Source organism: Pocillopora verrucosa, chromosome 2 (genome assembly GCF_036669915.1).
Source record: "Pocillopora verrucosa isolate sample1 chromosome 2, ASM3666991v2, whole genome shotgun sequence".
NCBI lineage: Eukaryota > Metazoa > Cnidaria > Anthozoa > Scleractinia > Pocilloporidae > Pocillopora > Pocillopora verrucosa.
In genome coordinates, this window is record NC_089313.1 from 18,883,802 (window position 1) to 18,898,964 (window position 15,163).

Sequence of the window (15,163 nt, forward strand, 5' to 3'; positions counted from 1 at the left end):
AAAGTAGTATGTAATTAGTTAAAACTATTTTGCACCAATATCATGAGTTGCCCGGCGATCGCTTACAGCTATATAATAATCTCTGCAAGAAAGAGGAATTAGGAAAAAGAAAGAAAAACTTAAGTCCACAATGGTTTCCTCTCGGCTGAATAAAAGTACAAGAAGCGGATTATTGGGAAAGAAACCGTTGGACGTTTGGTTATGATAGATGTCAAAAATGCAGATACAGGTAATAAAAATTGCCAATCAGAGTAAGGGAACTTCCGGACACAAGGTGTTTTGCGATAACCTGACCAAAGTGTCGCAAGTTATTGCTCTTAAAGGAAATTTTATTTCCACCCGGCTTTGCAAGGTACATCTTGAAAGTCTGCCAATTGAGGTAGGTCTACAACTTATATCAGTTGAACTGATGTAGCCTGAACTGAACATTTCAACTACCGTATTTATTCGATTAAACGCCGCGGCGTTTTTTAAATTTTTGGCTTTGTGTGCACTCTGCCTACGCCAACGGTAGAACACAAAGAATCTGTCAAATGGAAACTTTCCGTGTCAAAGATGCATTTCATGTGCTTCGATGTTGGTTGGATAACCACCTGCTGATGATTGACTGAACAGTACTTGCTGATGGCAGTGCAAATTTCTCTCCGTCGCTTGAGGGCTGTGCAAGAAAAGCCAGGACTTTACCAAACGCAGAAGGGAAGAGGCATTTGAAATGGGAAAACGCATTTGTTGGGAACCATCCCTTTTTCAAATCTAGAACAAAGTGTTTACGAGGCAATTTAATTTTTATGTCGGTCAATGAAACTTGCTCAATCCGTTCTAATAGTCAACATGGAAATGGCTTGTTCTCCTACTTTTAGCCTGCTGTGAAGCTGGACGAGACTACCTGCGATTTAGACCACAATTTTATTCGATAACAAAAAAAAAGCAACAATAACAGCTGAAGCAAACTGCTACTGAATACATCTTAAAGCAATAACGGAAATGGGGAAGGTAACTCTTAAGCTTGGTGACTAACGAGAAAGATGATACCTTGGTGTCTTCCAATTACCATGACTGCCATTGTTATTATTGTTATTATCGTTGTTACTATGGTTTACACCTCTCAGAATTTCATATATTCCTTTATTCAATCATTAACATGGTTTAAAGACATTGTATGACTATTATGTGGGCAACTACTTTCGATCTCTGTTGAAAAAAAGCAAGGCGCATTTAATTTCGTTCGGCGAGTGGCTGACAACTAAGACTGGGTTAATGTTTACCTTTGTGTAAACGAAGTTTTCTGTCCACACTCAAACGCTGATAAACGTTCTTGTTACGTGTTTCCATACACACGTGTACATTCTGTTTTAAAACATAAACTCTTCCAAGATCGTTCGCGTGTGAAAGAAAGACCGCGACAATTAAACAAAATAGGGTTAGGAACGTAAACGTATGCATATGGAGCATATGCCTAAGGATTCAGAATCAGGTAGCTACAGATGTCTCATTGCTTCAATCTAATAGTTGATAAAAAGTCATCATATACCGTGTAAACTATTTGGCGAGTCAAAAGTTACTTCTTTCCATCAAATTATCTACAGATGTGCAAAGCTACTTAGAAATCCATACAGCGCGTGGAAACTTGCTTCAGTTCTTTAATGTGATAATCACCTTGCCATCACCTTTGTTAACTCCTGCCTTTTTCTGTTGATTCGTACCAATATTATACGAACCCCCTCCCCCTGCCACACCAATTAAGGAAATCCCCACAATTCCCCCACCGGAATACCCTCCCCCTCCTCCACCAGCCAGAAAGCTAAAGCCTCCACCACCGAATCCCCCTTTGGATACGGGACATGTTCCCCCAGTTCCGCCGTTAATGAAACTCAACGAACCGGTCATCGCACCTCCCCCTCCCCCTCCCCCGTTGCCTTTGAGCCCAGCCCCCCCTCCTGCTAAGATATCAGGGTCCACATTCCCTGTGTTAGCGTTGCAAGTTTGGCCACCATTCCCTCCCGTCCCACCACACCTGGTGCCATTCTCTGTTGCCTGACCAGGGTCACCGTCATCATATTGCTTTTTCAGTATCCCTCCACCCCCACCCCCACCAGCAATAATTAGTGGGGTATCATCTAAGAGAGTCACAAAAGTGCCACCACCCCCACCCCCAGGATTATCACCGAAGTCCGCACCACGGTGACCCTCTTGACCAATAAGTATCTTGAGTTTGGTGCCTTTTACAAGTGTGAAAGTTCCTTCCATCTTGGCTCCCAAGCCGCCGATCCTCCATTCGGACTGATTGAAATCTGTACCATTGGCACCTGAGGCACCAAATGCTTCGATGATGTACCTTCCTGTCACAGGAACACTCCAAATTTGGATGCCATTACTTAAAGTGACTTTGCCGTCTAGTGATGTTCCTGCATACCCGGATGTACTAGTCGGTCCAGTTTCTTCTTTGCCATCCAAGGTTGTGAACCCAAACTTAAAGGCTTTTTCTAAAAAGTTGTAATATTTTGTTATTCTAACAATTATGGACAAGCTAATATATGGATATAAACATCTATGAATATACTAAAAGAAAAAAAAACAGGTCATCTCGGAAACCATTTGCACTTGAAGGAATAGTCTTCAAATATTCAATTTAGCACTTGCCAAGACTATCAAAACTATGCTGAACAAATCGTGTTCCACCATTACGGACCATTTAATAAAGATAACGTCCTTGAATTAAGCGCGAATCAAAACTGGCTGGTATTAATTTTGGTGACGGGTAAGTTTAGTAATATTGTATTACCTGTGTTTGTTGTCCCCACAAGAGATTCATTTCTTTTATGACTATCCTGAAAAAAATAAGACAAGAGACCTGAATTTAATGGCCATCTCTTTGTAACTTGAAGTTCTTTTTAATTGGAACTCGTCACCATGAGCAAAATGTAGCTCTACTTTCCTTATTTGGTTAGGTTCGACAGCTAATTATCCAGAGAAAGACTAACTTTAACGGACGTTTACTAACCGTGAGATTAAACAACTGTCCAAAGATGAATCCACGCATAGGTAAAAGGGACGCGGTATCATCTCCAGCACCTACTATTCCTTTATCATTTAATTCACAAATAGTGGTTCTTTCTTCTTCCTTGTAATTCACTGAGTGGCATTGTGGACGGCTTCTCAGGCAGAGATGGGCGCAAGATAAAACGCTGGACGCCTTCTGACGATCTATGACATGACCGGTTAGGTAATAATCTTCCACAATTTGAAAGAAGGATGAGCAACCCTGTAGAGCTGGTGATAAACTGCACACCGCAGTGGTCACAGTCAGTAGTATCATGAAGACGTTCATGCTCTAACCTGGGAAAAATGAGTTGTCTTACACTGTTAATGCAAACTATAGAAGATCGATTGCCGATGTGTTTAACTAATCTTTATTTGTGGATTGTAAGAAAAACTTTCAAAGCATATTTTGTAATGGTAATAGGAACGAGTGGAGCCCAATTCGGTCTGTAATCATACGAGTGATAACAAAATACATGTAACTATAATATTTGTTAGATTTGTTTATCACGACTTTACCACACGAAGTCCAAAGAACGAAGTGCATGGATGTTGCTTAGTAATGTGAAACATTGGAAAGCTAAGCAGATGTTCTTTTTCAAGAATTTTGCGTCATCGTCTTTTCAGTTAGAAATGTAAATTTTCCATACCACACATTTCAAGAGTTCATGTCTTCAGTCCACAGTATCTAATCGAAAAGAAGCTTGAAAGCTACAATCACGTTAAATAAACCCCCACTGTTTCCGCCTTAGTTACAAACGTATACAGAAATGTTTCGGTGAACAATTGTTGCGACGAAATTCGTAATAAGAATCAAACACAGGCTCGCTCATTAATCAGAAAGGAAAGTAAAGTCAACAATCACCGTTTGGCCGTTGTTGAGAGCTTTAAGGCTTAAAGCTGAACAAGCTTTCCTGGCGCGAACGTGCATGAACCTTGTACCCAAACAGGAGTGACCAAAAGCGCAGACCAAAAAGATAAAACTATCCACAAATAACTACCTTTATTTCAATTTTACGGCCCATATTTCTTCTACCCGTTGAAGTTAACTACTAGAAGACTAAAGGATGCCTGAATTAAGATAAGGAAATGTTTCCATTGTAAGTTCGAAAGCTGCTAGTTTCCTAGGAAGCAAAAGCTGTAATAAGTTATCACGTGGTCAAGGCTTTTAAGTGGTGCGATTCTAAACATCTCTCAAGAGGCTATTCTTGACGAATGCATTTTAAGAAGGAGCTCGCATTTTCCTCTACTTTCCTAGAGTAAGTATTCAAATCAATAATAGAAAAGTCTTTTGGGAGGAGGTTCCAATTGGCCTCTGCTTTTGTTTCGCTTTGGCTGGCGACTGGTTACTTCTGCTGCGAAAAGCTAAATTCTTCAGCCGAACAGGAACTAATAGATATTTTGACTTCGCTTTGACAGACCTTTGAATCTGCTTTTATAATTATAGTTACATGTATTTAAAAAAGTTAGCAATCTAAGACTGTAAGAAGCGAAAATTACCCGATGCTTGGTTACGTAATCCTGCTTTTGTATTCGTCTTACTCCAGAGGTGTGATGTAAAATATTGACTAAGAAAATGTTCAGTTGTCCCCTAGCAAGTTTTAATATAAGGCTTTGACAGAATTATCGATCTGTCTGCTGACAGGTGTCGCTTAAAAGTAGTATGTAATTAGTTAAAACTATTTTGCGCCCATATCATGAGTCTATGAGTTGCCCGGCGATCACTTACAGCTAGATAATAATCTCTGTAAAAAAAGAGGAATTAGGGGAAAAAAGGGAGTCCACAATGGTTTCCTCTCGGCTGAATAAAAGTACAAGAAGATGATTGGGAAAGAAACCGTTGGACGTTTGATTATGACAGATGTCAAAAATGCATATAAAGGTGTCAAAAATTGCCAATCAAAGTAAGGGAACTTCCCGACACAAGGTGTTTTGCGGTAACCTGACCAAAGTGCTCTTAAATAATTTCCACCCGGCTTTGCAAGGTACATCTAGAAAATCTGCCAATTGAGGAAGGTCTACAACTTATATAAGTTGAACTGATGTAGCCTGAACTAAACATTTCAACTACCGTAATTATTCGATTAAACATTGCGGCGTTTGTTAAATTTTTCGTGAATCGAGTGCGACGTTTATTAGAAGGCGGCGCTTATACGAGAGCGGCGTTTATTTAAAATCCAATTTATTTCTTGCAAACAATAGTATGGCAACTGATCATTTTAATTTTAAGAAACGGAAACATGTTTTAGAGCTTGTCTAAATAGTCATTTTCTATATTTTCTCAATTTCACGATTTGCATGTTAATACTACTGCAATACATAAAGTAAAAGGAGATCTAAGAGATCCCCGCAGCTAAGAACACTACTGAACTAGTGGTTGAATTAAGACCTGAAAAAAATTCAGGCTCGTACGGAATTTGAACCTATGACCTCTGCGATACCGGTGCAGCGCTCTGCCAACTGAGGTAAGAAGCCAACTGGGAGCTGGTCAATATGTTGGGTCCAAATAAACCATTCAAGTGATTAATAATGATTTTAGATATATGAAATTCATATATGTGCACTGCGGCGAAGAAACGAATATAAGAGATCCTTGCAGCTAAGAACACTACTGAACTATTAGTTGATTTAAGACCTGCTCCCAGTTGGCTTGTTAGCTCAGTTGGTAGAGCGCTGCACCGGTATCGCAAAGGTCATGGGTTCAGTTCCCGTACGGGCCTGAATTTTTTTCCAGGTCTTAATTCAACTACTAGTTCAGTGGTGTTATTGTTATTATCGTTGTTATAATGGCTTACACCTCACAGCACTTTACAGTTGCCTTAATTTAATCATAAAGGTGGTGGAAGGACACTATGTCTGTTAGCTGGGGCAGTTCCAGGATGTACTGACCGGGGTTCTGGATAAGTTTTTACTAAAGGCAGATTATCCAAGGGGGTCGGGGGCATGCCTCCACCGGAAAATTTTGAAATTTAGATCCTCGGAAAGGTGATATCCAGGTTTTTTGAGCCGATGATTGAGGTTTGTTAATGCCCTTAAGAACAATCTCTGTTTTGAGCTATTTTAAACATATACTATGTCCATCAAACTCGTCACAAACCGCGCGTGTTGAAAGTTTTTCATTTCATTTTAGGGAGTTCGGCCGACCAACTCGAACCAATCCTGGATCCGCCCCAGTGTAGGCAACAGCTTTAGATCTTTGTTGAGAAAAAAAGCAGGCACATTTCAACTTTGTTTGGCGAGTGGCTCACAACTAAGTCTGGGTTAATGTTTACCTTTGTTTACGTTAAATTGTGTTTGTAATCGAATGCAAAATTTTCTTTCCATATCCAATGCTGATAAACGTTATCGTTACGCGTTTTCATACACGTGTACATTCTGTTTAAAAAATAAACCCTTCCAAGATCGTTCACGTGTAAGAGAAAGGCCTCGACACTTAAACAAAATAGGGTTAGGAACGTAAACGTAAGCATATGGAGCATATGCCAAGGGATTCAGAATCAGGTAGCTACAGATGTTTCATTGCTCCAGTCTAATAGTTGATAAAAAGTCATCATACAACCGTGCAACCATTTCGGCGACTCAAGGGTTACTTCTTTCCAACAAATTATCTACAGATATGCAAAGCTACTTAGAAATCCATGGAGCGCGTAAAAACTTGCTTCAGTTCTTTAATGTGATAATCACCTTGCCGTCACCTTTGTTAACACCCGCCTTGTTCTGTTGATTTGTACCAATATTATACGAACCCCCTCCCCCTGCCACACCACTTGAGGAACTCCTCAAAACTCCCCCACCGGAATACCCTCCCGTTGCCTTTGAGCCCAGCCCCCCCTCCTACTAAGATACCAGGGTCCACATTCCCTGTATTAGCGTTGCAAAGTTGGCCACCATTCCCTCCCGTCCCACCACACCTGGTGCCATTCTCTGTTGCCTGACCGGGGTCACCGTCTTCATATTGCTTTTTCGGTGACCCTCCACTCCCACCTCCACCAGCAATAATCAGCGGAGTGTCATCTAAGAGAGTCACAAAAGTGCCACCACCCCCACCACCCCCACCCTCAGGCTAGCTGGTCCAGTTTCTTCTTTGCCATCCAAAGTTGTGAACACAAACTTAAAGGCTTTTTCTAAAAAGTTGTAATATTTTGTTATTCTAACAATTATGGACAAGCTAATATATGGATATAAATATCTATGAATATGCTAAAAGAAAAAAAAACAGGTCATCTCGGAAACCATTTGCACTTGAAGGACTATTCTTCAAATATTCAATTTAGCACTTGCCAAGACTATCAAAACTATGCTGAACAAATCGTGTTCCACCATTACGGGCCATTTAATAAAGATAACGTCCTTGAATTAAGCGCGAATCCAAACTGGCTGATATTAATTTTAGTGACGGGTAAGTTTAGTAATATTGTATTACCTGTGTTTGGTGTCTCCACAAGAGATTCATTTCTTTTATGACCATCCTGAAAAAAATAAGACAAGAGACCTGAATTTAATGGCCATCTTTTTGTAACTTGAAGTTCTTTTACCTTGAACGTGTATTTTCTCTTTGCGATTTCATAACGGTAACCTGCCAACAGTTAATGAGAATTCGGAGACAGACTAATCAACTCAAGACAACACTCATTTACAAGGAAATGTAACGTAGCGAGAAGTAATAATTTTAGGTTAAAGATTGATTACGTTTCTCGCGACTGTTTTTCCGACGTCAGACCACCGAGGTCCACTGCTCCAAACATTATATTTTTGTCTCGTTGTTTCTAACCTCGATCAAGTTCTAGTCGATAAACAGCAAAAACATCTACTTACTCTCCATCACGGAACAATAATTGTAATTGAAACTCGTTACCATAAGCAAAATGATGCTCCACTTTCCTTATTTGCTTAGGTTCGACAGCTAATTATCCAGAGAAAGACTAACTTTAACGGACGTTTACTAACCGTGAGATTAAACAACTGTCCAAAGATGAATCCACGCATAGGTAAAAGGGACGCGGTATCATCTCCAGCGCCTACTATTCCTTTATCGTTTAATTCACAAATATTGGTTCTTTCTTCTTCCTTGTAATTCACTGAGTGGCATTGTGGACGGCTTCTCAGGCAGAGATGGGCGCAAGATAAAACACTAGACGCCTTCTGACGATCTATGACATGACCGGTTAGGTAATGATCTTCCACAATTTGAATGAAGGATGAGCGACCCTGTAGAGCTGGTGATAAACTGTACACCGCAGTGGTCACAGTCAGTAGCATCATAAAGACGTTCATGCTCTAACCTGGGAAAAGTGAGTTGTCTTACACTGTTAATGCAAACTATAGAAGATCGATTGCCGATGTGTTTAACTGATCTTTATTTGTGGATTGTAAGAAAAACTTTCAAAGCATATTTTGAAATGGTAATAGGAACGAGTGGAGCCCAATTCGGTCTGTAATCATACGAGTGATAACAAAATCGGACGACCGCGCAGCGGAAGTCCGATTTGTTTATCACGACTTTACGACACGAAGTCTAAAGAACGAAGTGCACGGATGTTGCTTAGTAATGTGAAACACTGGAAAGCTAAGCAGATGTTCTTTTCAAGGATTTTGCGTCATCGTCTTTTCAGTTAGAAATGTAAATTTTCCATACTACACATTTCAAGAGTTCATGTCTTCAGTCCGCAGTATCTAATCGAAAAGAAGCTTGAAAGCTACAATCACGTTAAATAAACCCCCACTGTTTCCGCCTTAGTTACATATGTATATAGAAATGTTTTGGTGAACGATTGTTGCGACGAAATTCGTAATAAGAATCAAACACAGGCTCGCACATTAATCAGACAGGAAAGTAAAGCCAACAATCACCGTTTGGCCGTTGTTGAGAGCTTTAAGGCTTAAAGCCGAACAAGCTTTCCTGGCGCGAACGTGCATGAACCTGGTACCCAAACAGGAGGGACCAAAAGCGCAGACCAAAAGAATGAAACTATCCACAAATAACTACCTTTCTTTCACTTTTACGGCCCATATTTCTTCTACCCGTTGAAGTTAACTACTAGAATACTAAAGGATACCTGAATTAAGATAAGGAAGTGTTTTCATTGTAAGTTCGAAAGCTGCTAGTTTCCTAGGAAGCAAAAGCTGTAATAAGTTATCACGTGGTCAAGGCTTTTAAGTAGTGCGATTCTAAACATCTGTCAAGAGGCTATTCTTGACGAATGCATTTTAAGAAGGAGCTCACATTTTCCTCTACCTTCCTAGAGTAAGTATTCAAATAAATAATAGAAAAGTCTTTTGGGAGGAGGTTCCAATTGACCTCTGCTTTTGTTTCGCTTTGGCTGGCGACTGGTTACTTCTGCTGCGAAAAGCTAAATTCTTCAGCCGAACAGGAACTAATAGATATTTTGACTTCGCTTTGACAGACCTTTGAATCTGCTTTTATAATTATAGTTACATGTATTTAAAAAAGTTAGCAATCTAAAAAGCGAAAATTACCTGATGTTTGGTTATGTAATCCTGCTTTTGTATTCGTCTTATTCCAGCGGTTGAATGTAAAAGATTGAGTAAGACAACCTTTAGTTGTCCCTTAACAAGCTTTAATATAAGGTTTTGACAGAATCATCGATCTGTCTGCTGACAGGCCTCACTTAAAAGTAGTATGTAATTAGTTAAAACTGTTTTGCGCCCATATCATGAGTTGCCCGGCGATCGCTTACAGCTAGATAATTATCTCTGCAAGAAAGAGGAATTAGAAAAAAAAGAAAAACTTAAGTCCACAATGGTTTCCTCTCGGCTGAATAAAAGTACAAGAAGATGATTGGGAAAGAAACCGTTGGATGTTTGATTATGACAGATGTCAAAAATGCATACACAGGTGTCAAAAATTGCTAATCAGAGTAATTAAGGGAACTTCCCGACACAAGGTGTTTTGCGGTAACCTGACCAAAGTGTCGCAAGTTACTGCTCCTAAATGAAATTTTATTTCCACCCGGCTTTGTAAGGTACATCTTGAAAGTCTGCCAATTGAGAAAGTTCTACAATTTATATCAATTGAATTGATGTAACCTGAACTGAAAATTAAATTTTTCGTGGTTAGAGTGCGGCGTTTATTCGAGGGCGCCGTTTATACGAGGGTGGTGTTTATTTAAAATCCAATTTATTTCTTGCAAACAATAGTTTGGTAACTGACCATTTTAATTTTAAGAAACAGAAATATGTTTTAGTGCTTGTCTGAAAAGTCATTTTTATATTGTTCTCAATTTCACAATTTGCATGTTAATACTACTGCAACACACGAAGTAAAAGGATATCTATTGTCGAATATGCTTTCTCGACATCAGAACTGGTACATTCAAAAAAATTTGTGTCTGGTTCATTTACTGGTTCAAATTTCCATCTGCGATCGAAGCATTGATCACTGGGAGCTTTTCGAATCTATCATTCGATTAAACACCGCATCATGCTGCGGCGTTCATTCGAGGGCGGCGTCAATTCGAGGGCGACGTGTAATCGAATATATACGGTAATTTAAGGAACTTTCATAGTTCTTGATATTAAAATTGATTCCTTTTTTATTACCTCAATAAGATAGAAAGCCTATCGAGCCACATTTCCCATCTCTATTGACGATGTTAACATCATAGATGTCTTTTTTTGTGTTCACACTGCCTTCGCCAACGGTAGAACACAAAGAATCTGCCAAATGGAAACGTTCCGTATCCGTTGGATAACCACCCGCTGAAGATTGACTGAGACAGTGCCTGCTGATAGCAGTGCATATTTTTCTCCGTCGCTTGAGGGCTGTGCAAGAAAAGCCAGGACTTTACCAAACGCAGAAGGGAAGGGGCATTTGAAATCGGAAGACGCATTTGTGGAGAACCATCCCTTTTTCAAATCTAGAACAAAGTGTTTACGAGGCAATTTCATTTTTAAGTCGGTCAATGAAACTTGCTTAGTCCATTCTAATAATCAACATGGAAATGACTTGTTCTCCTACTTTTAGCCTGCTGTGAAGCTGGACGAGACTATCTGCGATTTAGACCACAATTTTATTCGATAACAAAAAAAAAGCAACAATAACAGCTGAAGCAAACTGCTACTGAATACATCTTGTGCAAAGCTACTTAGAAGTCTCTACAGCGCGTGGAAACTTGCTTCAGTTCTTTAATGTGATAATCACCTTGCCGTCACCTTTGTTAACACCCGCCTTGTTCTGTTGATTTGTACCAATATTATACGAACCCCCTCCCCCTGCCACACCACTTGAGGAACTCCCTACAACTCCCCCACCGGAATACCCTCCCCCTCCCCCACCAGCCACCAAGCCACAGCTTCCACCACCGAATCCCCCTTTGGATGTGGGACATGTTCCCCCAGTTCCGCCGTTAATGAAACTCAACGAACCGGTCATCACATTCCCACCTTTCCCTCCCCCGTTGCCTTTGAGCCCAGCTCCCCCTCCTGCTAAGATACCAGGGTCCACATTCCCTGTATTAGCGTTGCAAGGTTGGCCACCATTCCCTCCCGTCCCACCACACCTGGTACCATTCTCTGTTGCCTGACCGGGGTCACCGTCTTCATATTGCTTTTTCAGTGTCCCTCCACCCCCACCCCCACCCCCACCAGCAATAATTAGCGGAGTATCGTCAAAGAGAGTAACAAAAGTGCCACCACCCCCACCCCCAGGCCTATCACCGAAGTCCGCAGTACAGTGACCCTCTTGGCCAATAAGTATCTTGAGTTTGGTGCCTTTTGCAAGTGCGAAAGTTCCTTTCATCTTGGCTCCCAAGCCGCCTATCCTCCATTTAGACTGATTGAAATCTGACCCATTGGCACCTGAGGCACCAGATGCTTCGATAATGTACCTTCCTGTCACGGGAACACTCCAAATTTGGATGCCATTGTTTAAAGTGACTTTGCCGTCTAATGATGTTCCCGCGTACCCGGATGTACTAGTCGGTCCATTTTCTTCTTTGCCATCCAAGGTTGAAAAGACGTACCTGTGCACTGGAACAAGGAAGAGGAAATATAGATGTCATGAATTTTAATTTCACAGAGAGATTCACAATATCATACTATAGAATTTGTATCTTACCTCTTGATTTTCCACCGGATGGATCGGCAATTGAATCCTGCATAGAATGAAAGATAAGCTTTCTCGTTATATTTGCTTGAATTACGATTCTGGATTTGTGATTCGTGAAGTGTCAGTCGACAAGTCATCTGATGATCGCGGTGGAGCGGTTTTATTTGACCATCTAGATTCAAGTCATAAAATGGTATAGCCAGTATTCCAGGCTCTTAGTGAGTGGAGACGAGCGACAGAGCGGCCAAGCGACAAACGGCGGTTTAGGTTGTCGGGGAAACGTGCATGTTTGATGGCCTGATCCACCTCGTGTTTCGCGCGCCCGGCCTTTTCGCTCGTACCCACCGACCAAGAGAGACTGGCGCAGGAAGCTGACTCATCGGTTTCAACGTTGATTATACTATTGCGTACATCAATTTAAGTTAATGTTTTCTTCCCCTATTTCTACAAATTGATACAATAATGCAATTCACCTTTTTGTTGCAGTGATGTTAAGGTGTCCCCCACTCCCATTACGATGTTGAGTTTCATCCATGAAACCATGCGGGTAGATTTCAACGTCATTAATTTTCGGGGGTAGAGGGAGGGGCTCAAAGGGTGAATGGAATTAAAGGACTATCACATGAAAAATTGATTTGTTGAACACCTCGAGTACTTTCGCCTTTAATTATAGCAATAATACTCACGCTAATGTTCACCAGCTGATAAAACGAATGTCCTCTCTTTGAAAATAGCATATTTTTGTCCATGATCGTATTACCGTCCGATGTTTCATTGTTTAACTCGCACACTCCATTTTTGGTATTCTCAAAATTGAAGGACAGGCAATTCGGACGCACCAAGCACAGTTGTGCGCATGACAAAACGTCATGAGTCCGCTGTTTATGAATGACGAATCCCATGAGCACGTGACCCTCAGTAGAGCTGATTAACGATGAGCGACTCTCAGCAGTTCTGACGAGTATCATTCTGATAGGGAGGGGGCAAGTTTTTAAAATGGCCAGAATGAGAATAAGTCGTGTTGTTTCAGTTGCCATCGGAGAATTCTGCCAGTAAAGGAGAAAATAGAAAACTATTACGAGTTTAAGGAAAGTGATGAATATACCACTAACAACATAAATTCAAAATTATTAAACAATTGTAGCAACGAGGAAGTATCTCCTAGGGAGAGCTCAGTTAATTTAAATTTCATTTTAAGGCGAGCCCTAAAGTAGATCCTTATCGGAAATGTGTACGTGTGAAACCTTCATGTAAACATCATCTCTCTCTGGGTATCCTCAAACAGCTTTGCTGTTAAATTCGGTTTAAAAGATACCTTAGTCAAAGATTGCGCATTTTAATGTTCCTAGAGACGTATAAGCGTCCCATATCTCCACAAATGATACTCATTTCTTGAGAGTTATGAAACATTTTTTAAGGTGGTTGCGACAGGAAAGTTTTTGAGTCACTAAGAGGATTTTAACCCAGGACCTTTCATTGCGAGAGATGTAGAACTTACACTCATCAGCAAAGCTTCTGGGTTTATAGGCCAGATCGCCATTTAAATTGATTTTTCAGCCTTAAAATATGAACTTCGCGTTTTTCCACGTGTAAGCAAGCGATCTCTGACCAGGTATTGTTTTGACCTCAGTCATTGTAACTACTTAATTATGTTCACACTAAAAACGTGTACTTTACAGCTGGAAACTAATGCGGCGGAAAGCCTTACCTCTTTTTTTGTTAACGACACAAATTATTTTTGTTTCTTTATGTATTTACATAGCTTGGGATAGTTCGTCCACAATCGGCAAAATTTGATGGAACGGGCCATGCTTGATACGATGACAACACCCTCAAAGATGACCAACCGGTCATCACAATAACTGTTTCACTCTAAAACTTTTAGTAACGTCTCGCCCAGCTTACCATAAACGCTGTCATTAAGCACTCTTTCCTTTATCCTCGAGCTGATGAGCTGATGATGAAACAAAGCCTGATTTGAATCGGACAAAGAAGAAGAACAACCGAAATCAAGAAGAGCCAAAAGAAAGAAAAGAGCTTTCTTGACCTTCTTTTTCCCAACAGTGATCCGAATGGTACTGGTTTCCTCAAATTCCTTGGCTGTACTAATTTTGACAGGCTGTGAAAGCTGCAAATCTAATGTTTTGAATCCTAGAAACGTTGACTTTCTTTAAAATATTTTGTTTACAGAATAAAGTTGATACAAGTTAACTCTTTTTGTGAAGCCCTAAAATCGATTCTCTTATGAAGATACCCAAGATCTCCCGTATCTTTGATATTTTGAATTCGTTCGAAGGTTAAACCGCACGAGTTTGAATTTTTGAAAGATATTTAAAAACAGATGTCATTTGTTATCCTTCTTTTTTATTTCACACCAACTTGTGACTATATAAATGTTTACGTAAGGGTAATAAATAACGCGCTCTAAAAGGAGATCTTGCAATTTCAAAGAAATCGCCACAATCCATTTTTTTGATTTGACGACGAATATGTCTATGTTCATTTTTGGTAGTATTTGTCAAGTCTGATTTTTGGTTATTTTATTCAAAGACAACACACTGAAAAGCGGCATTACTTTTCAATTTTTCCCAGGAAAGGATGTTTACTTTGATCAATCTTCGAAAAAGAGTGATTAGCATTACAAATGCTTTAGCAAGCATTTCTATTAAAAAGAAGGAAGATTTTTCATAAATGCCTTCTTTTTGTCTTACTCAACTCAATTCCAGGCAAAGCCATCCTCCTCGGCAAACATGTGAAGGAAAGTTCCTTTATGTAACCCTTAGTGGCAATCGCCATAGCTTAATTGGAATTTTCAGGCGAGCACGTTTCATTCCGTACAGGAGGCGGCCTTCGCCACAAACACACGTAATCACAGGGGTGATTACGTCACTTCAGGAGCAGCAGGTTTTGACAAGCGTGGCGTCCTGTGCTTTCAGTTTATAACATGATGTCAGGAATTAAGAGGAGAACCTACAACAACCAAGACAAACATCGCTAACCTCACTAAAGCACTCGGGAACAAATCTATAAGACAACGGATCATTGTCAGTATCTGAG

General features: G+C 40.3%; 2 protein-coding genes across 2 annotated transcripts; both read right to left on the reverse strand.

Moving 5' to 3' along the window:
* Positions 1–1,210: 1,210 nt before the first annotated feature.
* On the reverse strand, positions 1,211–4,577 carry LOC131790646 (tyrosine-protein kinase receptor-like). Its single transcript, XM_066162549.1, has 4 exons — positions 4,540–4,577; positions 3,002–3,336; positions 2,783–2,828; positions 1,211–2,483 (listed from the first exon to the last, which is right to left on the reverse strand). Exons 2-4 carry the CDS (start codon positions 3,326–3,328, stop codon positions 1,633–1,635), a joined length of 1,224 nt encoding a protein of 407 aa, XP_066018646.1. The 5' UTR covers positions 3,329–3,336; positions 4,540–4,577; the 3' UTR covers positions 1,211–1,632.
* A 6,490-nt stretch (positions 4,578–11,067) lies between these two features.
* Positions 11,068–14,234, reverse strand: LOC131790719 (leukocyte tyrosine kinase receptor-like). Its single transcript, XM_066162560.1, has 5 exons — positions 14,154–14,234; positions 14,012–14,060; positions 12,793–13,152; positions 12,116–12,152; positions 11,068–12,027 (listed from the first exon to the last, which is right to left on the reverse strand). The coding sequence occupies exons 2-5, from the start codon at positions 14,024–14,026 to the stop codon at positions 11,177–11,179; spliced, it is 1,263 nt and encodes a 420-aa protein (XP_066018657.1). The 5' UTR covers positions 14,027–14,060; positions 14,154–14,234; the 3' UTR covers positions 11,068–11,176.
* Between the last annotated feature and the right edge of the window lie 929 nt (positions 14,235–15,163).